At 53.1% G+C, this 22,940-nt stretch overlaps 6 protein-coding genes across 6 annotated transcripts; 3 read left to right on the top strand and 3 right to left on the bottom strand.

Annotated features, from left to right (window-relative positions):
• Positions 1 to 863: 863 nt before the first annotated feature.
• COCSUDRAFT_49382 (hypothetical protein) lies at positions 864 to 2,737 on the bottom strand. The gene is made up of 4 exons (XM_005642666.1): positions 2,556 to 2,737; positions 2,143 to 2,424; positions 1,825 to 2,026; positions 864 to 1,643 (listed from the first exon to the last, which is right to left on the bottom strand). Exons 2-4 carry the CDS (start codon positions 2,377 to 2,379, stop codon positions 1,468 to 1,470), a joined length of 615 nt encoding a protein of 204 aa, XP_005642723.1. The 5' UTR covers positions 2,380 to 2,424; positions 2,556 to 2,737; the 3' UTR covers positions 864 to 1,467.
• A 312-nt stretch (positions 2,738 to 3,049) lies between these two features.
• Positions 3,050 to 7,668, top strand: COCSUDRAFT_49381 (hypothetical protein; the record flags this gene model as incomplete). The annotated part of the gene is made up of 15 exons (XM_005642665.1): positions 3,050 to 3,139; positions 3,329 to 3,427; positions 3,642 to 3,704; positions 3,792 to 3,861; positions 3,956 to 4,021; positions 4,136 to 4,206; positions 4,320 to 4,432; positions 4,563 to 4,677; positions 4,835 to 5,005; positions 5,250 to 5,432; positions 5,753 to 5,986; positions 6,315 to 6,489; positions 6,739 to 6,950; positions 7,121 to 7,213; positions 7,474 to 7,668. 15 exons carry the CDS (start codon positions 3,050 to 3,052, stop codon positions 7,666 to 7,668), a joined length of 1,950 nt encoding a protein of 649 aa, XP_005642722.1.
• A 937-nt stretch (positions 7,669 to 8,605) lies between these two features.
• Positions 8,606 to 10,799, bottom strand: COCSUDRAFT_38739 (DUF1000-domain-containing protein; the record flags this gene model as incomplete). Its single annotated transcript, XM_005642664.1, has 6 exons — positions 8,606 to 8,707; positions 8,954 to 9,062; positions 9,185 to 9,345; positions 9,456 to 9,611; positions 9,709 to 9,792; positions 10,797 to 10,799. The coding sequence occupies 6 exons, from the start codon at positions 10,797 to 10,799 to the stop codon at positions 8,606 to 8,608; spliced, it is 615 nt and encodes a 204-aa protein (XP_005642721.1).
• A 324-nt stretch (positions 10,800 to 11,123) lies between these two features.
• COCSUDRAFT_45588 (hypothetical protein) lies at positions 11,124 to 13,189 on the bottom strand (the record flags this gene model as incomplete). Its single annotated transcript, XM_005642663.1, has 5 exons — positions 11,124 to 11,374; positions 11,593 to 11,841; positions 12,359 to 12,518; positions 12,606 to 12,806; positions 12,920 to 13,189. 5 exons carry the CDS (start codon positions 13,187 to 13,189, stop codon positions 11,124 to 11,126), a joined length of 1,131 nt encoding a protein of 376 aa, XP_005642720.1.
• Positions 13,190 to 13,887: 698 nt separating this feature from the next.
• COCSUDRAFT_26453 (glyceraldehyde-3-phosphate dehydrogenase, type I) lies at positions 13,888 to 17,770 on the top strand. The gene is made up of 14 exons (XM_005642662.1): positions 13,888 to 13,964; positions 14,049 to 14,207; positions 14,552 to 14,610; positions 14,770 to 14,813; positions 14,938 to 15,045; positions 15,254 to 15,335; positions 15,462 to 15,494; positions 15,584 to 15,608; positions 15,719 to 15,828; positions 15,957 to 16,127; positions 16,437 to 16,603; positions 16,913 to 17,015; positions 17,164 to 17,205; positions 17,328 to 17,770. Exons 1-14 carry the CDS (start codon positions 13,946 to 13,948, stop codon positions 17,364 to 17,366), a joined length of 1,161 nt encoding a protein of 386 aa, XP_005642719.1. The 5' UTR covers positions 13,888 to 13,945; the 3' UTR covers positions 17,367 to 17,770.
• Positions 17,771 to 18,040: 270 nt separating this feature from the next.
• On the top strand, positions 18,041 to 21,086 carry COCSUDRAFT_68396 (hypothetical protein; the record flags this gene model as incomplete). Its single annotated transcript, XM_005642661.1, has 7 exons — positions 18,041 to 18,161; positions 18,288 to 18,382; positions 18,687 to 18,904; positions 19,142 to 19,395; positions 19,652 to 19,852; positions 20,144 to 20,355; positions 20,868 to 21,086. The coding sequence occupies 7 exons, from the start codon at positions 18,041 to 18,043 to the stop codon at positions 21,084 to 21,086; spliced, it is 1,320 nt and encodes a 439-aa protein (XP_005642718.1).
• Positions 21,087 to 22,940: the final 1,854 nt, after the last annotated feature.

The following is a 22,940-nucleotide window of genomic DNA, read 5'->3' as shown; positions in this document are numbered from 1 at the left end:
GCGCTGCATATTGTGGAAAGGCAAGCACAGGCTAATCAGCCATCCCTGGAGGTGTTTCGCTGCCACCAACTGTCTGGATCGATGCTTTTTGAAATGGTAGGGCTGTCTTGGCAAAGAAAAGAACTTTTACATCAGTACGATCACTGAGATAATCAGTTGCAAAACCGTAGGCGTCTCTGAGATGGAAACCCCAGGCCCTCACAATTGTCTTCTAGCCGGCAGTTTGGACATCCCATGGGGGTATTTGTTCTCTCAAGCTCCTCCTCACATACCATACTCGCGCGAGGCTGCCCCCGTGCCTCCCTTGCCATTCCTAACAGAGGCACTGTGATGGGATGGCCACCTCTACAGGACGGCTCGGGAGGTGCATGCATCATCTGGGGCCATGTCATCCGATCAACGTACAAACAATCCATGCGTGGTTCCACACCTGTGACTTCTAGATGGCAGTCCAGTCATTTCCATCCTGGTGGGGAATCATCTATGTCCGTGTCTATTCTCACTTGAGCAAAGGATAAGGACGCTTCCGCTCCGCAGTTCCGGTCTGAAGAACTACAATTCGATGCGAAGAACAGGGCGGAAGAATCTGGCACGGAAGGAGTCCGGTGCGGTGAAGCGTTGGTGCTTCGTGTCGAGGTGGCTCGAGTGAACACACCCAAGACGTCTCCTTGGGCCAAAATGAACCTTGGGTGTAGCGAGTGGGTTGGTGGTGCTACCTCGGAGCTCTGGAGGCTTTGCATGCGAGAGGGATCAGTGGGCGCGCTAAATTTGGATGTGCGGGTTGTGTCCTGGCCATGCATGGGTGCATGCAAGACCGACTTCCATGATGGTGGACCAAATCCCTTGCCTGAGGCCTGCTTTTACAATTTATACTGCAGCTCCCGGCCCTGTACCGGTATCGATATACTGAGCTGGGCACGGGGCCGGGCTCAGCTCCAGGCTGTTTGGCAAATTTGTACAAGTGTATGTACAAAACCGCTGCCAGGCTAGGATGTTCAAATCATGGAAACATTGTAATTACGACCGCCCAGCCAACATTGAATGCATACCATGGGTACCCAGTCAGAAATTGGCACTGAGTTTTACCGTAACTGTGACTGTTAAATTGATGACTTAGCAAGGCCCTGTGCGGGGCTGGCTGGTTAAGTATGCCATAGTATGGTAGCACCACATGCCATCAATGATGTTCCATGCCGGCAGTTGAACACCCACAATCAAAGGGCAAAATGCAAAGTTCGATAACGGATCACCCGGCACATATTGTATTCCAGCACAAAGGCCCTATTCTGATATACCTCTCCCCCTCACATAGCAGCCGATTTCCGCCCTCACACTACTAGATTTAAAGTCAGCAGGAGATTTTCAATCTTTCAGTTCCATTTGATGGCAGAGTTCTGCTTGTACCCAGCAAGAGCCTGTCCTGAGGATGTGTTGCCCTGAGTACTCGATGAAAATGCTTAGACTGCTTCATTGCTTCTGGAGCACCACCAGTGGCTCGAGCAGCTCAGCAAGCTTTCCAATTGCTCCTGCAGCTGCGGCATGCTGCCCCTCTGTTGCCGCCGTTGTGGCTTCCACCAGCCAGCACCCAGGCGCCACCTGCTCGCCGGCTGCGCCGCCTGTCCCTTCCTTGCACACCCTCACCACTGCGCGCAGTCCCAATGCGCATTTGAGGAAAGGTCATTTCACCCCAAATGCAGGTACAACAGATGGAAATTGAGTATCAATGTGCTCGTATGCTTATGCCATCCGAAGTTGTTTACTCCATACAGATAAGGACAGAAAAGGAGACGAGAGTGCAAGCGACGGGAAGTGTGTTGAAAGCACCTGCAACATGCACAAAATGATCGTCCAGGTAGCAGCTGACGCAGAATCCCTCTTTGACCATGCTGTACCGCCGCTGGAATCCCAGAGCTGCCCAGAAGCCGATGATGTCTGCGCCGCTGCAGCTGCTCTCCGCAACCACACGCACTGTGGCAGGCAGATCAGCTGCGCCCTTGCCCCGCAGGGGCATCCCCTCATGCCTCACCTAGCAACGGCATGTCAATTTGAGTCAGTGACGTGGCCACCTGGCAAGCCGCTCTGTCCCTCTACGTCCTTGGGTCAGATCCAGGCAAACACATGAGCCGCTGCGTCCTTGATCACCTTCCAGGCGGACGAGCCTTTCTTGTGCTGGGCGGTGTCTGGTTCTTTAAGCTGCTGCACCAAGCGGAGCTCGGGTCCCTTGGTATTTGATGTGTATGAAGGGCCAAGGAGCAATATCTCCAGCTGCTTGAATGGAGCGAGGTGCTCGCCAGAGATGCAGGACAGACGTTCCTGCAGGCTTGTGAGCGCAGACTCGTCCTTGGTAGTGTCCAGCACTCCGCTTGCCTTGCACTCCATGCTGGCAGGCGCATGACGCGCATGCGTTGCGTTCAAAAGTTTCACCTGCACCCAGCTCACAATAAGTACATTCACTGTGCAAAGCAACGAAAGTTGCAGTGTCTAAGTTTCACTGGTTGCCCCCCTTCTGTGGGCAAAAATGAAGTTCATTCGAAGGGGGACAAAAAATATCGCACCAATCCAATCTGATGGAGAATCTTGGCATCAAAATATTCTCAATAGTATTTTTTTAAAAATCTAATGCATAACAAATGTGCGACAAACTGGATCTGCAGCGTGGATTCAATGTCCTGGAAAAGGCAAAGTGATATAACGATCAAGCTTGAGCTCCAAATGGTATATTCCTCCAAGATTCGTGCAGAGCACGAAGATGTGATCAGTTGTAGGATTGATGGCAGAGCAATCGCAAAATTGATCACACTGGCGCAGTGGTGACTAACACTTCAAGCCCCTTCCATCAGTTTCCTTCCCTCGCCTCTCAAACAGAACAGCACTGCATCTTCTCGCCATAGTGCTCCCACCCATGCTGCTTGTGGATTCGGTCTTCCACCAGATTCCGCTTGATGGCGTTGTGCGCAACGCCTCAACGCATGCTATCCCCTTCTTGTGATTGAGCGGTCAGCTTTCTAGGCCCAGCAAGCGGCCTGCTGTCCCTGTATTCAGTGGCAGGATGATGGACAGGAAGACATCCGCGGTCCCTGTACCCACCCCGAACGCGAAGAAAAGGAATGCTGGAAGCTTTACTGGGACGCACGGAAAGGTGTGCAGCCGCCGTCCTGTTGCAGTGCACCAACCTTTTGAACCATATGCACGTGCGGCAGCAGCTGCTCAGTTGTCGGCTGTTGCAGCTTCCCTACCAAAACCTTTCTACTGCATCAATAAGATGACAGCACTGCATGCAGTTCCTGCAGTTTCGCGATGTTAAAAGGAAGTCTGTTGCCTTTCACAGGGGCTCCTGAAGGACCAGCTGGAGCTGGTCAAAACCCAGGTTGATGGCCGCACCCGTTATGGGATCAAGGCGATTGAGGAGCAGCTTTCTTTTGACAAGGTGATCCCCTTTCGTCGGCAGCCTTGGTGTATTGACTTGTTGGGCGTTCCTAGAGGAGCTTTGTAACATCGATGGAAGCTAGCCCGCACTGATGGAGCGGCGACATTGAAATGAGTTTCTGCTTCCTATGCTGGCTCCGTTGGCACCATGCCGACTCGCTTTCCAATAGATAATTGCTACGGCCTCAAGACGCCCCTGTTGATCTGTGTTGCAGGGCTTTTATGTGTTCATCAGAGCTATCAAGGCGCTCACGGGCCACAACCATGGCGTCGTCGTGGTGGGTTTGTACACTCAAACTTTGCATGTTATCGTTTTTCGTACAAATTGTTGAGCAAGAGCCTCAGGATGCATATGGGTGTGCCAGGTTGGTTTGGCGGGTCCCTCTGGGTCTGGGAAGACAGCCTTCTCAGAGAAGGTTCAGGACTTCATGCCAGGTGCGGATAATGGAAGGCTTGGGACGATTTTGACATCATTTTGCATTCCATTTGCTGGGATGGTTGTGCCAAATTTTGGTGCGCTCATGTGCAGGCTGCTCAGTCCTATCGTTGGACAACTACAATGACGCCAGCCGGTTGATCGATGGGAATTTTGATGGTGAGTGCCTTCACAGTGTAGAGGCACAAACTTGTGTTGTCTTCCTTGCCATTAGTACAGGATCATGGCGGCTGGCTTCTTTAAGTGATCACCCACAACATTGTTCGTGCACAGATCCTCGTCTGACGGATTATGAGCTGCTGCTGAAGAACATAGCGGATCTCAAGAATGGCAGAGACGTGCAGGTTTGTCGGCTTCTCCCCACCGCCCATTTGATATTTGCAAATCCTCTTTGTAGACATATTCTACATCAGGCATGTGAGGCAGCTCACCTTCAGGGGCAGGTGTGTGTTCGCAGGCACCCATCTACAACTTCAAGACGAGCAGCCGGGAGGGCTATCGCACCATCAAGGTTCCTGAGTCACGAGTCGTGATAGTGGAAGGCATCTATGCTCTGTCAGAAAAGATCAGGTGTGAACCTGAACCTGCTCAAGAGGGCCATTTCATTGCACAGGAAAGCGCGATGCAAACCGATCAGCACCACAGTGGGAAGCTCTTGGCTGGACGTAAGCACGTGAGGAGAAGACTGTCACTGCTGCAGGCCCCTTCTGGACTTGAGGGTGAGCGTGACTGGCGGCGTGCACTTTGACCTGGTCAAGCGCGTGCTGAGGGACATCAAGCGCTCCGGCCAGGCGCCGGAGGAGATCATCCAGCAGGTGGGCCTTGCTAGCTTACACTATCCCCATTTCTACCAGAGATGGGCGTCCCCCCGTGCGGAGGCTAACTGTGACCCTCAATACTTATAACTCATTAAGTTCTGAAGGTGTCTCAATATGATTGGTCATTAAAGATGTTGCTATGGCGTGGGTGCAGATCACGGACACAGTGTATCCCATGTACAAGGCCTTCATCGAGCCAGACCTGAACACCGCGCACCTGAAGATCTACAACAACTTCAACCCCTTCTCCGGCTTCATGGCGCCCACCTACATCCTCAAGTCCGCCAAGACTGTCACGCCCGACGCCATCAAAGCTGTACTCAAGGTGCAATCCTACCTCATTTGCATGTCTTTGCTTTGGCCCGTCAAATTTCGCTTTGGGTACTCACAGGCCTGCAAAAAGAAGGCAAGTGCTGTGATAAGATTTCACTTTGTACTCTGGCTTGTAGATCTACAGCAAGGTTGAGCTTCTCAACCTTGCTGTATGATGTGGCAGAGCTGGAGTGGGTGTGCTAGCATGCCTTCAGTGGTAGTTCTGGGGCACTGGAGTGCGGGAATGTGTGTTGCAGGAGAATCATACATCGCGGATGGACAGTGACACATACGACATCTACCTGCTGCCACCGGGCGAGGATGTGGAGACGTGCACCTCGTGGCTGCGCATGCGCAACCGCGACGGGCGCTATAACCTCATGTTTGAGGAGTGGGTTACCGATGGCCCCTTCATCATCTCCCCCCGCATCACCTTTGAGGTGCGTGCCCCTGCCGCATGTCTCCACTAGCAAGCTTGCCCTGCTGGCAAATTGCGCCCTTCTCATTCCAAATTAGGGCCGGCTGCTTACCCTTGACATTGACCAAGTGTAGATATCGGGCAAACCCAGGCCCCATGGAAGCCTTGCTGTGCGGGGCTATTATAGGCATCGAGACCCCTCAAGATTGTTCCCAAGCAGGCAAGACCATTATACTCCTTGCAGGTGCCATGCAAGCCGAACATTGTGGAGTTGTGAAAGGCATCAAGCCATTTGACAGGAACGAATGCTCTGAGGGCTGTGTGCATGTGCGGTCGCTGCAGGTAAGCGTGCGCATTTTGGGGGGCCTGATGGCGCTGGGGTACGAGATTGGGACGATGCTGAAGCGGTCGAGCGAGGTGTACGCGGACGAGACGGTCACGGTGAAGCTGGACGACATTGAGGGCATGGACCGGCAGTACGTGCAGATCCAGGGCAAGGACCGCGCGGCCGTGGCCGAGGTCGGCCGCCGCCTGGGCCTGGAGGACACCTACATCGCGCGCTCCTACATCGAGCAGGTGTCAGCTCGCCTCGCCCGCCCTGTTAGGCAGGAAGCGGTCCGTAGGCTCCTTTCCCGCAGGCCCCTTTCTTTCCATTCAATCCCCCCTTCCCCTTCTCGGCAATCCCTGAGCGCCTTAGTAAAGTGTGCTGTAGCCAGTCATGCAGTCCAGCATTCCGCAGGTTTCCTCCTATACGGTAGTTTGCGCCCATTGCCGTCTTTTCGCGTGGATATTGATTGGGGTAGAGGTGTGCAGTGTTGTTTGTTGTTGTGAAGATGCAGGAGCTCCTCCTTCACAGTGATCATAAGCAGCGTGCTGAATGCGAGTGTGTCTGTGGGTGCAACAGCTGCAGCTGGAGAAGCTGACTGCGTCGTTCCAGTGTGTGACGGAGGACCTGCGGCGCCAGTTCATGGTGGACGGCGAGCCGCTGCTGCACGAAAACTCCATCGGCTCCTCGCCCATCCTCTCCTCCTCCTTCCGCCGCACCACCGGCTTCAACATCCCCACCATGTCGACCTCAGGTGTGCTATTGTTCCTGGCCCACACTTTCGTATTCCCCTTCCAAGTGAGGATGCTTTTATTTGGCACTTGTGGCCCTGCAAACCTGCCGGGTTTGTAAATGCTTGCTTGCAGTGCGTTGGTCAGGATGATCTGCTCTAATCTTGCCTGAGGGCAAAGCCTGCCATGTACATAGCATACTTTTGGAATACTGCGGCCAAATTTTGTGCTGTGACCTATCAGCGCTTGAAAGCCTTGCGTGCGTTGTGCAGCGCCGCTGGCAAATGGCATACATATGGCCAAGGCGGGGCGCAATGGCAAGTCAAGCGGGTCCTGCAATAGCAGCGGGCTGCTGAGCCACCACATGCGTGGCGCAGCGGAGGCCAATGGGAATGGCAACGGCTACAGCAGCCGCCACTCCTCGGAGCTGTCTGTGGATGAGGAGTGGGAGCCCCGCCCGCCCTCCTCCTCAAATCTTGGCAGGGTGCGTCATACATAACCTGTCATTTTCGCTGAGTGCTCTTGGTGCTGTGGTACCGTCATGAAGACTACATGTGAACACTAGATGCCATCACACATAGCGGGATTTCTGCGAGGTGAAAGCGCAGTATGTATTTGGTCTGATGTCCCGGATGTGGCGTGCGGCTTGTGCAGGTTGAGAAGATGGTGGCGCGGCTGACGGATAGAGTGGAGGAACTAGCAGCACGGCCGGCCGATGGGAATGCTAGCCTTAGCTCCCACGTGCTGGTGAGGTCTTTTGCCACTCGCCCATGGGCCAATTGATTTCTGTGACATGTGCAGTGACAATGTACGAATACGCCACATGTTGAAGTTGATTTTCAAGTGGCTGCAGCCCTGGGGATCATGTGCCCTCTGGGAAGGCTTCCTGATGCAGTAATGATGCTCAAAAGAGGAGGGATTGAGGAGGGAAGGCCATTCTTCTCCTCACCTTTCATTTTCCTCCCTTAAAAGACAAGAGTGATGACAGTTCCTGTTCTGACGCGCAGGACCTCACGACGCAGCAGCAGGCGCTGAACGCGCAGTTGCAGTCGCTGGCCAAGGCGGTGGCCGGCATAGATAGGCGGCTGAGCAGCGCCGACGACGTCACCAGTTACTGCTGGGGCGCGTCGGCCGCCGCCGGATTCATCGCCACAGGCGCGCTCGCCGCTGTCGCTCTCCTCGGCGCAATCAGCCGGAGATGACCACTGCGGCCCCTCCACAGTCACTGCCCGGTGCCAGTATTGATGCGTCTGCAAGAGCCGCGGTTCAGCTGAGGGCCGGCAGAGCATCTGCAGGGGAGAGCACGGCCGACGTGCTCTCCTGCTGGGATTGGGCAAGGTGGCGGCGTCTCCGGCCTGCACAGCATGGTTGCCTGGCAGTGTTAACTGCTGGGAGTGGGCGTCTTTGGAGGTGGGGTGATGCGCCATTCCTTACTGGATGCGTGGGATGGGTGCAGCTTGTAGAATAGTGCATATTTAAGGAGTAGGATTTGGTGATTGCATACTTTGTTCAAGTTTGCAGCTGTGGGTGGACAGCCTGTTGGCACGTTGCAGTGCGCGCGTGTATCTAGGCAGGGACAAGCGTGCTCGTCGAGCAGACTGGCGCTCACAGAATAGAATTAGCAACTAGTCATTCTTCTGGCACTGTTGAGTTGGATATCAAGCCTGCATCTGCCTATAATGTTTGAGCAGGTTTTCAAGAGTATTCGGTGCAGTGCTGTTGTACAGCACTATTAGCTTTAGGACAGATCTGCATCAGACTGATTTGTCCATGATGTTGATGTACCTTGATCAGACATCTGTTGTGATTATCATTCAACAATTTGTGACATTTTGAAGCTTCACATTGGACGAATTAAACTTCATTACAAACGCCTGCATAAATTTAGTAACGTTACAATTGCAACATCCTTGCATGGCATATATATGTGCTCAGAGAAACATACTTGTGGAGCTGCAAAGCTCAAAATCTGCAGGGTCTATTTTGAAGATACTTTCTCCCCAAATCTGCTGAACGACGACGTTTGTCGCTATGGAGTTATCTGCTATTCTGTGCTAGGCACTTTCTAAGTGAATGGTGAGTCGGCGGGAACAAAATTGGGACCAGATAGATGAATCATGCTCATCTTGGTCATGAATCTCAAGACACATCTTGACCAGACATGAAATCGGCCCCTGGTATCTTGTGATCCGAGATCAAAGGCTTTGCCTCGTACACAGCAATAACAGCTTCCCGCTTCCCCTGCAAACAGCAGCAATCATGGTGAGTGAAGAGCTGACAGGGCTTTCTTTTGGACTCTGGTGCTTGAAATAAAAAAATGTGAAAGAAAGAAAGTCTCATCTTTTCCTTTATCTAGGTTGAACAGCCACATCATTCCCCTTCAAAAATCACTGCCCAGAGATTGCTGCTACATAAGCACGTTGAGGTGTGCAAGCACAAGCAGTCTTGACATAGACAGAGCACAGCAAGCAGCACCGCAAACAATACCTCCGTGAACTCCCCCTTGAGGCCAATGAAGTGGATGCGCGTGGAATCAGCGCCAAAATTGGAAGGGATGTAGAGGTCGATGGAGTGCACACCGCTGAACTTGGGGACCCTGGGCAGGCCACAAGAATATCACTGCCTACGTCAGGCATTACCCAGTATCAAAGCGCTTGCGAGTGTGGTCAGTGAATATGTTTTGGTGCAGCAAGAGAAACTGCAGGCTGCAGCGCTTACTGAGTGGGGTACTCAATCTGGCCAGTGAGATTCTCTTGGAGGTCCCATTGCTGCACTGGTGGCAGGTCTGCAACGAGTGAGAAGTCCAGGTCATCGCGGTTAGTGTAGGCCCTGAGCTGTAATGGCGCCGTCCCATCTGCTCCCCCAATGATGCTGATAGCCTGCATTTGCCCAGTGCAAACTCCCTTCAATGGAACAGCACGATCCAGAAGGCAGGCAGACTTTGGAGCCTCTAATATCCTGTAAGTTATGTAGAGAATGGGCGGGGCACCTTTATTTTCACAGATCCATTGAACGGCACATGGATGAGCAGCTCAGGATCATCATCATTGGAGTTCAGAGTTGGCTGTGACAGATCCAGACGCTCTGCCCAGGGCCGAAACACACTGCGCACACTGCCAGCTTGGGCTTCGTTGAGCGCTGCGATCTGCACAGGCCATACAAGCCACTGAGATTCACATGGAAAGAAAACTTGGTTGAATTAAAGAGAAGGAGAATAGAGATCCTGATCTCGAGAAACCCACGTTGGAGTGATCGATGTGTTCGTGCAGGGACCAAGCAGGTCCACACTCTGAAGCCTCACAGTCGTGATCATGGGCGCAGCATCCCTCGTATGTTGGCATTATCTTTATCTACCGTTGCAGAATCTCGGTTTATGCACGAGCACCTGGGGGATCAGCGTCAACATACTTGCATCAGACCATCAGGAAGGCACTTCAGTAGGGGTCGTTGCCACCATCAATACTCATCTCCGACTCTTCACACTTGCAAGTAATTTGATTGCTGATCATCAGCAAATCCAGGCCATTGAAGTCCAAGACAGTTCCCACACCTTGCTGAGTCACGATCGACTCCTGGGCGAGTAGCTGCAACTTGCAAAGAAACACATGTTGGGAATGTCAATGCAAGCAACGGACTCTTTTAGTACAAAGAAATTGCTCGGGCACTCTGGATCTCCAGAATTTGAGGTATCTTGGACTCTGGATCACCCAAACCTCACCTGCTCAATCAAACTGCCCAGCGAGCACACGTCCTTGACTTGTTGAGGGGTACTATATTGTAATTAAGTTCTCGTAGAAAGTCTATTAGATCCTGATTGTAAATCCATTTGAGCTTTGCCCAGCAGTAATTTACGGGCGCGCTTACCAAAAAAAAAATGTTACGGTCAAATCAGAAGTTGCAGTCGCAAGCCGAATACGCTTCCTGGGATCGCTGGTCATCAGTTGGAATGTTGTTCACATCATTTCAAGGTTATGTTGATGCCGACAATACAATTTGCATTGTTCAAAATCGTGGGGCTCCGTCAGGAGCTAAGATTGGTTGAGAGCAGATTGCTTGTTGCCGTTGCTTCATGAATCTGTCGTGGCCGCTCGATCTGCAATAATGAGTAATAAAGGAAGCGGTATTGCAGAGATATTCAGTCGATGGTGTCAGTGCGAAAATGCAGGTATGTACACTTCTTCGCATTACACTCATAACTTCGTCTGAAGACTGTACACGATTTGATGAGTATGACTGTCATAGACTATTGCGACTCTTTACCTTTTATTGTGCGCAGGATGCAGTAAATGGCGCAGATTGCCTCCTGGAACAGAGGTCGACGATAGCAAGCCATGGTTAGCTCCCTCCTGCCAAAGAAGGACCTGATCCTTGTGACAACTTGTCACTCATCTAGTTTATGACATCAGTTCGATGATTTTTTAATTCTTTGGGCTGATCTTGCGGCTGCTGCAGGTTCTGTTACATGAACCCAGATGAATTGCGCAACTCGTGTGAAGCTTCTGAAGAGGTGAGGCTTATTGACCTTCTCCCATATACTCTAAATCACTCGATAGTGGCGATCTTGGCATGAGCCTTGGCGATCATAATGTGCAGCTCCCTGGAGCGCTTCTCATTGGCATTTGTCGTGATATGACGCCGCATGCATGCATGCGCAGAGCTACAATGAGGATGTGGAGGAGGATGCAGCCGCCTTCACAGACGAGGAGGCGTCCGAGCCGGCCACCAGGGCGAGCGGGATGGCAGGCCGGCCCAGCTCGGGGAGGGGCAGAGGCAGGAAACGAGGCGGCCGCGGCCAGGGGAGGGGCCGGGGTCGAGGGCGCGGCCGCGGCCGTGGAAGCAAAGCCGACACTGCATCCAGCCCGCCATTTCCCGGCGCCGGCAAGCGGCCGCGGGTTAAGGAGGAAGAGCCTCATGATTCTGCACGAGGTGCGTTGCTGCCACCCCATCTATGCTGCTGCTGCAGCACGGCTACCTTCTGCCTGCCTTCGGAAATCTTGCATGACGCCTGCTGTCACCTTGTGAGAGGGCTAATTGGGCTTTTCAAGAGAGGGCTTCATTGAATGTGCGATTGAACTCGTTTGGGTGTTTGCTGCTATGCAGGCATGAAGAAGCGGCGCATGGTGCACCTGTCAAATGACGGGGATGCAGAGGGGGACGCAGAGCAGGGGAGGTACAGCACGGAGCCATCCAATGGCATCCCGGAGAGCCAGCAGCCAGGGCAGGGCGAGCTTGCAGCACAGGCGCAGATTGCAATGCCACTGGCGAGAGGGACGGCAAAGGCCCGCAAAGCCCATAAGGGCTTTGAGAAGCTGCTTTCAGCTGCTGGCGTTTGGGAGGTCGCCAAGGCAAGCGGCTGGTCCTACTTGGGATGTGTTCTGTCGTTGTAATGTTAACATATCCAAGGTCACAATCATCGAGAATGATGCTGCTTGCATCTGCCTTTGCTCTGACCACATTCGTAGTTTGGTTGTGCCTACCAATGTAGCCTGTGCCTTTAGTGTTTGAACATGAGTATGTCAATTGCAGGGGAAGGGCCGAGCAGTACTGGTACCACCGCAGTGGATCTGGGAGGGGTTTGCACAATTTGCACCGGATGCTGCAGAGGTGGCGTGCAAAGCTCTAGACATGCTGTCTGCAGCACGCTACTTTGAGGTGTGAATCACTTTATTCTAGCATGTCACATACATGGTGCCTTCCTGTCAGTTGTCATTTGGCTGCTGTATGCAAACATGCAAGCTGTCTTTTTGGTTGAATTTTGGGGTGTCCAAATTAAGTGAACAGATTGCTGTGCAGTCGGGAGGCTCGAGCGGCAGCCCTGCAAAGGCAGGCGTGGAGGAAGTCCAGTCAGCAGCACGCCTGGCAGTCATGATGGCGTCTGCAGCCGCGGCTGACTCTGCGGCCGGCTCTCTGGCCGCCTCAGTGACGCCGCCGGCCCCGGCTGCAACGCCACAGCCAGCGGCGCCCGGCCTTGCACCCAGCCCCGGCCTGACATTGACCGCTCATCCAACCTTGCAGTCTCCGGTGCCACCCGCCGGGCCGCAGGCGAGCGCGCCTGCGCACATTCCTCTGCCGCCTGCTGTGCGGTCCCCAGCAGCAAATTTTCTGGCAAGCATGCCCACAGCAAGCCAGAGCTTTTCACCAGCATCGCCGCAGCTGCCGATGGGCCTCGGCAGCATTGCTCTGGGGCTGTGCAGTCCGCCTGCGCACTCCTTGTGCCAGCCTGTCGCTGGGATGGCGGCGCCGCCGCCCCGGCCAATGGGCGGGACAACGCAATGGTCGCCACAGCTGTCCCCACAGCTGCCGCCTGCAGTGGCGGCCCAGGCACTGACGCATACAGGGCCTGCGCTGCCGGCACCCTCAGGCCCGCACAGTGGCGCGCACTGGAGGCCCTTCAGGGGGCCTGGGACCACGCACACTGAGCTGAAGCCACTCCCAGCTGTGTCACAGCCGCACAGTCAGCCATACGCAGCCGCAGGCCAGGCTGTGTATGGCAGTGGCCTGCCGCTGCCTGGACAAGCCCAGAGCTATGCCGCTCAAGGAAGCCCAGCTGCAGCAGCTTCTACAGCACAGTCTATGATGCCCTCTAATACTTCCGCGGCAGTGAGTAATGGATGCAGGGAACATGTTGACAGCATTGCTGCGAAGGCAGGGCAGGGTGTGGTGGGGCCATCTCAGCAGAGGGAGGTGCCTGTGAGCAAAACATCTAGTGCACATGCGCCTCATGTCATCAATGCCTTGATCAATTCATGAATGCATATGCACAAGGACCACAGCAGGTCACCAATGAGTTGACATATTGATTGGCCGTTTGTGAAGTCTGGCTTGATGGTTGGGTATAATCCAGGTTGCCCAAATAGCGTCCGTCCGTCTCAAATGTGCAATTTTGTTATGAGGAGTCTGGAGTTCTCTTTGCATTCTGAGATAGACAAGTAGCAGGAAGCAATTGACTGGCGGTCGAGCACTAATTCCCAGTGTTGTAGCCTTTTGTTTCGGTCGTACCATAAATCAATCTAGAGCGCTAGCTAGCACCTCACACAGCGGCTCCTCCAAGTACCTCACACCTAGGCGCATTGCAACCAGGCACGGCTGCATGTTCTTGGGCATAATGGTGGCGCACTGGAATTGGCCTATCCATGCCACTGGCGCCATTCTGCGCATGGATTGCCACACTCATCATGATGATGAACAAGTCACACTGGCATATATATGGGTCCTTATGATGTTGAAGGAAGTTCTCTAATGCATGAGAGTAGTCTGCTTGATGTCCAGTTGTCTGCATTCTTTCTTGGCTCATTCCTGGCCCGGCCAGCAGCAGTCTGTCGCCAAGGCGTTCGAACCTTCTGGGTGGGCAGTGACAAACTGTGAGTAATAGAGCATGCCCCAAAAGGCAGCTGCAACCCTGGCTGTTCGCGCAGAGTATACTGCTTTCTCGTCCAAACAGGAGATTTTGAGCACCCATACAGCAAGAAGTCGGACACCATGGTGCTTCAGGGAACAGGTAAGTGCTTTATGTCGCCGTAAGCAGGTGGGATCCCTGCAGCCCTAAACCCGAAGTTCCTGCTCAAAGCCTTCTGCCATGCAGGAATGCTGCACGCCACACCCAAAACCTTTGCAAGGTTTGGCAGCAGCCTCGTTGCATTACCTTTGAAGGTGAGCAGGGCATCGCCGAGCAAAAATGTTGGACGCCGTCAAGCGCGCGCCTTGGCATCGAGTGGCGAGACAATCCGTGTGGGCATCAATGGTGAGCACCCTGGTGTTCAGCGAGTGAATTCTGTGACATAAAACAGTTCAGCATATTGTCTCGGCGCTCAAGGATACATTCTTTGCCCTGCTAAAAATAAAGCTGCTGATGGACCTAGAGTTGCTACCACAATCGGCGCCTGTAAGCCAAGCCAAAGAGCACCTCGTGACTTCAGAATGAGTAAAACGAAGACCAAAAATTAGATGCTAGATCCTTGGTGCGTGCAAAGTGATAAATATGACAAGAAAGCTGCTGCCCTAGAGAGCTTGATGAGTAGGATCTAGAGTCCAGTGTAGCAATCATCCTCGGCGTAAGACGAGATACTGAATCACATTCAATCGCAGGATTCGGCCGCATTGGAAGGCTTGTGCTCAGGGCCGCTCTTGCAAAGCCAAACGTGGAGGTACAAATATCCCTAGATATTCCAGCACCTTTTTGACCTTTACAGTTGTGCATCTAGGAAGTTACATTTGCACTGATCGCCCAGTGTGGTGTTTCCTTCTTTCTCACGACAATCATTTTTGATTCTCGCTAAGCCAAAGCGCCCCTCAACTTGTTGCAGGTGGTTGCTATCAACGACCCCTTCATCGAGAATGACTACATTGCGTAAGCTCGTGTTCTCCCTGCCCTGCCATGATCTCTCCTCAAGATCCTGGCTTGCAACTTTCAGTAGTAAGTGTTACATGCATGCAACACCAGAAATGCTTACCCGCGGGGGGTGTTCATGCAGGTACATGTTTAAGTATGACAGCACGCACGGCGTGTTCAAGGGAGATGTGGTCGGGAGCTCTGAGGGCCTCTTCATCAATGGGAAGAAGATTGCCTCCTACTCAAAGATGTAAGCAGACCTCTGATACGTCTTGTCTCAGATCTCGACTTTGTCTACATGACCTTGCAAAGGCATACTGGACAGCTCCGCGTTTCAAGCTTTCATGCATGCATGCATACATACATGCATCATCCTACCTGATCGCTTCAAGCTAATAGGGCTGGAGGCCGGGAGCCATGTAAGTTTTTATATTTATGCCTTGAGTGGGACTGCGCAGGAACCCTGAGGAGATCCCATGGGGTGAGGCTGGAGCTGACTATGTGGTGGAGTCCACCGGAGTGTTCACCACCATTGACAAGGTACTGCTGTTGAGCTGCCACACGTTCTCTTGCTTGTGATTGCTCTCTTTCACTTTCAGCATGCGAGCATGTTTTCTTGGCTGCTCTTTGCAATAAACTTGCAATAATTTTCGGTGTATTGCGCAGGCCAACTCACACATAAAGGGTGGTGCCAAGAAGGTGAGACATTAATGTCAACAAACGTCCCTTTAGCTTGCCCCGATATTGTGCAAGTGGTTGAGTCTAATTAGCTTTTTGTGCTTGTTCAGGTCATCATTTCAGCTCCATCAGCAGGTAGGCACGAATCTGTATTGCAATTCCTGTAGCTAATTTACTCCCACGATCCATGCTTGTGAATCATCAACACACGATATCACTGCTTGAAACCTAGATGTGCTGTCCAGATGCGCCGATGTTTGTCATGGGCGTGAACGAGGAGAAGTACGACGCAAAGAAGGACAACATTGTGTCAAATGCCTCATGCACAACCAACTGTCTAGCTCCTCTGGCAAAGGTGACATCTTGCACCACAGCTTGTTCGGTTTTCCCTCTCCCAAGCATGGGAGTGGTGCAATGTGTGTCTTAAGCAGTTGCACAGCAAATAAAAAAGCATGTGACAACTGTGACGTTTCATGTGTGCAGGTGGTCAACGAGAACTTTGGCATTGTGGAGGGGCTGATGACGACAGTACACGCAACGACAGCAACGCAGAAGACTGTGGATGGACCGTCCAAGAAGGACTGGCGCGGCGGCCGTGGCGCAGCCGCCAACATCATTCCTTCATCCACCGGCGCAGCCAAGGCCGTCGGAAAGGTGCTGCTGCCCCCAGACCCTGGTCAGCTTCGCCTGTTAAAATCAACATGCTATGAGGGGTACACCATGGCTGTGATGGAGCCTTACAACGGCTGATGTGGACCTCTTCTAACTGTCTGAATCCCCAGAGTTGAAAAGCGTGCGGCTAATTTGTTGTCATGCTGTGACTGATGACAAAATGCAGAATTTGCCGAGCGTGAAAGCTGGCGTTGCTGCATGAAAATGATTGGCATGGAAAAAAAATCAGCTGGTGTGAAGCGGAGGACCTCAGACGTGCATGGCTGAGCAGGTGCATGCATGCGGGCGCAGGTGCTGCCAGAGTTGAATGGCAAGCTGACAGGTATGGCATTCCGCGTGCCCACCGCTGATGTGTCTGTGGTGGACCTGACCGCGCGACTGAGCAAGCCCGCCGAGTACAAGGAGATCATGGCCGCGCTCAAGGCAGCCTCTGAGGGGCCCATGAAGGGCATCCTCGGGTGCGCGCACCCTCCAGCAAACTCCTTCACGTCCTGCCCAGCTCAATACCTTGCACATTTGTAGGCACGTACACAGGACTGGAGCAGTGTGAAATGCAGGCTGCCTGGGATTGCCACTTAGAGGCCCTTTTAACACTTGGTCATGCATGTGCAAATAGCAGAAAGACCTGTAGTGAAGGCTCATAAAAGCAATGACCAGTTCAATGCGATCACCACATCTTTTCTGCATAACTTGTCTGCATTGCAACATTACGCGCCAAGTGGCTGCAGCTGCTGTTGAGGACCTCGTAAATGTGTGCATGGCTGCAGGTACACCGAGGATGCTGTTGTGTCCACAGACTTCATCACTGATGACCGTTCCTCCATCATCGACGCCACCGCAGGCATTCAGCTGTCCCCCACCTTTGTCAAGGTGATTTTCACCCTGCGTGGAGTGCTGCACTACCCTGAGCTTCACCAGCAGTTTTGCAATGAGCAGCTGTTCTCAATAGAACAGTGCGTATCCTGTTTCGCCTGGTTCGTACTGACTGCTGGTTGAGGGCTTGTGTGGTGTGCTACAGCTGGTCTCCTGGTATGACAATGAATGGGGCTACTCCAACAGGGTATGCATGCCCCCTCTTTTTGGTTTATCCCATGCCATGATACCTCGTTATCTTTTCCTGCTCTGTCAGCTTTTAATCGGCTTTGAATCGGTGACTGCAAGCTGAGCTTTGTACCTGCACAGGTTGTGGACCTCATCATGCACATGGCAGCTGCGGAGTAAATGAAGGCACGTGATGGGAGATTCGATGGCAAGATGCTGCATCGTCCTGTGTGGTTTAACAGACTCAGTGTCCAGGCCCTAGGAACAGAAGTGCCATATGGTGGCGTGCTGCTTCCAATCAGTGGAGCGGCACGTGCTGTATCAGGATTGCTAGTGAGCTTCGATTCTGCTTCTGCAAACGTTTGCTGCAGGTAAGCAAACGAGGCATTCAATATTGGATGGCACTGTGTTGGGACTACAGCAACCAGTCCCAGCTGGTGTGCTGTTGTGCAACAGAGTCTGAATGCTTACATGAACGTATGCTAGTCTCTTTCAAATGGAATGTATTATGTCTTGCTGAGTTGCATGGAATGCAAAGGCATGAGGTGCTTGCTCTCAATTCTGTAATCAGAGTGCCATAGCTACATTGGGGCTTTCCAAAACCCCTTTCTTAACATGCGGCCCATTTATTTCCCTCAATTGCCCTATATTGCTCCGACACGAGATGTCGGAATTTATGCAACGGGCGATCGGTGGAAAAGCCTGACGCAGTCTTCGATGCTGGCGCGGAGATTAGCACGAGTATAATATCTGTGAGATAGATCTAGCCTGCAGCACGCAAGCCATCTACTGAGTTGTCCCGGGAAGCAGATCCACAAGAGCAGGGACACCGATGAGCCGATAGCAGTTCCTGGATGACACCTCCATCAGGGGGTGCCGCGAGCTTCTGCCAGCGGCATCTCACCGCACTTTGCAGCACAGCTCTTCTGGGCGTCTTGCTGCTTTCGCTCATCTGCTTCGAAGGCCTCGGCCAGGGTGTCCGGAGCGTCTTCGAGGCTGTTCCCCTATTGAGCTTACAGCCTCAGCTGCAGGGGCTCAGGCCTTCATCTGCAGTACTACAGCCACCAACAGCTGCTAGATGCAATAGATTACACTTGCCAGCCGCGCTAGCGAACTCCACGGCAGTTCCATACTACCCTGCAGCCGTGAAGGACCCAGTCACTGGCGAGTGGTACCTCTTTTTCACGTACCAGGAGGTATGCGACAGCGCAGATGCCCCCTGTGTAACAACTTCCAAAACTTGGATAAGGCATCGCGAGGCGTTGCTCGTTTGGAGCGCCCTGCTGACCTCTGCATCTTGGTCATCTTGAATGAGTGTTCCAGCTAAATTTTATCGCAGCGACCAATTTTCGCAGATCAAGAAAAGTTATATTAGCTCGTGACATTAGTATTCACGGCAGATCTGTCGCCTGCCTTGCATCGACCTGAGATGATCCCAAAGTGGGACCTGCAGATCCTGGGAAGCCCTTCAGTCAGGTCTGTACCACTTGGCTGCCGCAGGAGGTGAAGGCGGGTTGCAATGTGAAGGGAGGGTGCGACACAGGAAGGCATCAGGGGGGTAGGAGTCGGTCGCACCCACTGCTGCTGCGACTGGGGTATGGAGCGCTGCCAGACATGCGCCTGGCGCAGAGCGACGTGCAGAAGCTGCAGCTGCACGAGAGCTTTGCCAAACTCAAGCAGCAGCATGGTGTCTCAGCATTAAAGGCAACAGAGTGGAGGTGAAGAATTGCTACAGTTGGCTTTTGAATAAAACAAAAAAACAGGCATTCTGTTCAAAGGCAGATGCACGACGCTCTTGGCAAATGCAAAAAGAGCCTTGTATCAGTATGTTGGCACCTCTTGTCTAAGGCCTTGCATTGAGTCATCTGGTCGAGAATGGAGACCACTACAGGTGCAGCAGCACTTCTCTTGCCAGGCAAGGTGATGACATTTCCGTGCCCCGCATGCGTGCGCAGGCCGTTCCCGTGGAAGGGGCAGATATTCCTGAGCCACTGGCTGGCGCTGCCGCCGGGGCAGGAGCGCGCGGCGCTGGCGCGGCTGGACCTGGAGCGCGGCGCCCTAGAGCATGTGTACCGCTTTGAGGTGCTGCAGGAGGAGCTGGCCAAGGAACTGGCCCACACCCGCCGCACGCGCACCCACGACCGCACCACCTCTACCCTCGAACAGGCACGGGCCTGGCCCCCTTCAGCACAGCCGCACCTTCAGCAGAGTGCATGCTGCAGCCAGGACACTATGCATGCTTACACTCCTGCAGCAGAATGATCCCGCATGTGCAATGATCTCCCGCAGCAGAGTGCACGGGAGCAGGCAGAGAGGACAAGTATCAGAAAGGACTGCCCTTGCGGTAGCCCTATATATAACGCGCAGTGGAAAGAGCAGTGGCTTACATCTTGGGGATGACGGCATCTCAAGGGGCGCCGGAGACTGAATTGAATGCTGTTGGCTGGCGCAGAGGGTGGACACAGAGGCCAGCTGGGGGTTTGTGGCGGAGAAGGACGGCCTCGTCATCTACCCTTCCCTGCTGCCGTGCACGGTTGCGCTGGAGTTTGACGCGGAGGTGCCCGAGGGGGCGCTCCTGCGCAGCAAACACTGCTACGGAGACCTGGCCTCGCGCATCGAGGACCACACAGGCACGGCCCCTGCTCCGGCTTCCTTTGTCTGCAGCTGTGTTGTATTCTTCATGACATTCTGGGACAGGCATCTGATTTGGAATGATGCAGAAGGGCGAGAGCTTTAAAGGACGGCCTCTGGGCCATGCATGCATTGCTACTCGTGTCTAAACTTGCGCAACAAGGGCATCTGATGCTCCATCTTTGCGCAAGAACCCATGTCTTGCAGAATGGACCTTCCCTGGCTAATCCCTTTATAGAGAGGCGTGCATCCCATCAAAATTATCCCCAGCCGGCTGCGCAGAATGGCGCATACAAAGGCACTGAGGAGGCGTGCCGTTCGTGCAGGGCTGGACATTATGAAGCACGACATGCTGAGCAGCGGCAACCCGGTGGCGTGGGACATAGAGCAGGGCGTGCGGTCGCGCGAGCTGATAGCGGTGCTGCACAAGCGCGGCCACGACACGGAGCAGTGGGCCGTGCGCATCGACCGCGCTTCCCACCGCATCACCCACGTCTCCGCAGGGCCCATCCTCACCATGCGCGACTTCCAGCCTGAGGTGAGATATGCGTGTATATATATATACGGTAACTTACATTTCTATAACTGCCTGAGCACCGTGCCCACGGTTGATGGGGTTTTGCTTGGGTCTGGCGAGTCCATCAAGGGGCAGGATGTGTGGCAGCTTAGACCAGCAGCTTGTCTGCAGACGAACCTTGCCTCTTGGCAGGAAAAGGGTTTGATGAGGATGTTATTTAATAATATTTACATCGTTGTCAGCCAACACGGCTCATCAGGTGAAGCTGCAACACACGTGTGCCAGAAGGATGCCAGGGATGTTTGACGCCTGGCAGTAGGTTTTGCCTGGGGTCTCTTGGGGTCACAAGAAGCTCCAAGTATCCTGTGTCAAATGGATGCAGCCTGGCAGTTGAGGTCTTAGAGTCAGAAATGCCATTGTCACACCTCAACAAGTATCGTCAGCGTTCCCACTTGGGGTGTCGAACACGTTCCCTGCAGCAAGGCATCCTTCACAACCAAACATGCCTGATGTCATGGCATATGCATGCGCAGGGGATCCTGAAGGAGACTATCGTGGTGAGCACGTACCACGTGATAGACAGGGGCGAGCCCTGGGGCCGCATCCTGCGCGTGGTCTACGGCGAGGGAGACCACCTCTTCTGCTGGGTCGACATCACGACCGAGGCCATTGTTTGGCACGCGCTGCCAGCGCCGCGCACGCTGCCCAAGCAGACACGCATGCGCTTCAAGGCATCCGGCACCATCTCCTGATCTGGCCGTTTCAGGTGTCGTCGCCTGATCAGGAGACACCGGTCTTTCCCCAATCATTGTGTCGGGAATATTGTGAGCATGGCGGCCTGGTGAGGGCGCCTAGCAGTTCTTAGTTCTGCTGCTGCGGAGTGGCAACTTGGGCGCTGAGAACCAAAGGCACCCTGTCGGGGTGTCTGAGCCTAGGCGTGCGCGGGCAGACAGGCACAGCGCAAAGGGCAGAGTAATGGAAGGGAAATTGGGCTGCAGTCTCGGGAGGCAGGGTCCAAACTTTGGTGCAGGATCCTGCAAAGCAGACAGTGCATTGGTGTGAAGGCAGGTGTCGTTTGCCCCAAGTTGTCTTTGCTCTGGAGTTAGGGGAATGATGTGCTGCAGTCGTAGCTTAGTGAGTAGTTTGGACATATAGCAGAGAGCGCATTATGTTTGGAAAAATGCTTTCAGGGCAATGTGGAACAATTGCTGAGAAAGACCTAAGCATGACTCTTTCTTCAACCATGTGGGTGTGTCATTGTTAGGCAGCAGCACTTATTTTGGTGCATGAACAGACCGTCCAAGGTCATTCACAGGGCTTTAAAGGAGGAGCCAGCAACTCAACTCGCGTTTCCAGAAGCTGCTATGATAGATCATCCGGTGTGTTCCACTTGGGAGTTACTAAGGGCGCAGGTAATCTAAACAGAAGAACTATTGTATCAGTGCGCTCAAGTCATAGCCAGGAGGCCAAAGAGAGTGACCAGTCAACAGAAAGCAGGAATGTGTTATAAGTGAATCCCATGACTTGCTCTAGGGACATCAGAATTCTTTCTATTACACCACTTATTATGCAGTAGCATTGCATGCATAAGAGGTTGAGGCTGGCAAAATTGTGCCCCTCTATCAGCTTGTGGTATGGTTGCCAGGAGAGCTGCAGTCAGCATGAGAGTCTCTGCAAGTGTGTCAAATGGTGGTTCAGGCCTCAATGTTTGTCCTGTAAATGATGATCATGGAAACAATTAGCTGCAAGCCTCTACATGGCATGTGATTGCTCTTGGCATTGATCAAACTCTCAATGCTGAGTTCAGCCACTACTTAACCACACATGTCCCTTTGTATGGTAATTTCGATGATCACTTGGTACCCAGTAGACCAGGCACATGTATCTGTGTCTGAGCACTGTCGTTGAGTCATCCAGGCCTTTGCAGGGGGCCTGGCCCGAAGGCTGGTCGTCCTGCCTTTGTGTTCTGCCACCACACAGTCACAACGGGAAGGCCAGCGCCCGCAAGCAGTATCCCAAGGCATGCTGCACCAACCTTCAGCTTGCGATGCCGTACCTGCATGCAAAAGTAAATGTCATGCTGGACCATGCAGGCAATCAGCAGTCTGCTTGAAGAAGTTTTAATAATAGAACACGGTCTCTTTGGATCCTCACACTGTCCTTTTCATGTGGGATTGAGATCCTGTATTGCCTGACAATGCATTGCAGGAGTATGATGGGAAGCTTTATGTTCCAGAGATCGCACCCTCCATATCTCGTACATGTGCTCCCGGTGTATGTAATCTGCATCCTGCACGCAGTAAGGGAGATTCTGAAGTGGAGGTTGTCAACAGAAAGCCGACGCAAGCTCGGTTGCTTCACTGGCAGTCCTTGATCAGGGCACATGATCCACGTATAAAATGTAGACAAGCTAATCAATAATGAGAAGGTGTGATAATGATATGCAATTATTGCACGACATGCGCTGTCTCTGCTGGGCCAGCGCACGTAGTAAGGCAGATCGCTCGCCGAGATCCCGTTCGGCGACACTGCAGGCAACCGAATTTCCATTCCTGTATGTTTAAGAATATTGGAGACACTCTTTTAAGGTTCTAATCTGCTTTTAA

Source organism: Coccomyxa subellipsoidea (assembly GCF_000258705.1).
Source record: "Coccomyxa subellipsoidea C-169, whole genome shotgun sequence".
In the NCBI taxonomy this organism is placed as follows: Eukaryota; Viridiplantae; Chlorophyta; class Trebouxiophyceae; family Coccomyxaceae; genus Coccomyxa; species Coccomyxa subellipsoidea.
This window is presented reverse-complemented; position numbering and strand designations above follow the sequence as displayed.

Coding starts and splice junctions, on each gene's coding strand:
- COCSUDRAFT_49382 (XM_005642666.1), bottom strand. CDS start 2,379: ATGGAGTGCAAGGCAAGCGGAGTGCTGGACACTACCAAGGACGAGTCT. Junction 2,027..2,142: donor AAGGCTCGTCCGCCTGGAAG/GTGATCAAGGAC, acceptor TGCCGTTGCTAG/GTGAGGCATGAGGGGATGCC. Junction 1,644..1,824: donor TCATTTTGTGCATGTTGCAG/GTGCTTTCAACA, acceptor GACTGCGCGCAG/TGGTGAGGGTGTGCAAGGAA.
- COCSUDRAFT_26453 (XM_005642662.1), top strand. Junction 15,046..15,253: donor ATTGCCTCCTACTCAAAGAT/GTAAGCAGACCT, acceptor GGGACTGCGCAG/GAACCCTGAGGAGATCCCAT. Junction 15,336..15,461: donor TGTTCACCACCATTGACAAG/GTACTGCTGTTG, acceptor TGTATTGCGCAG/GCCAACTCACACATAAAGGG.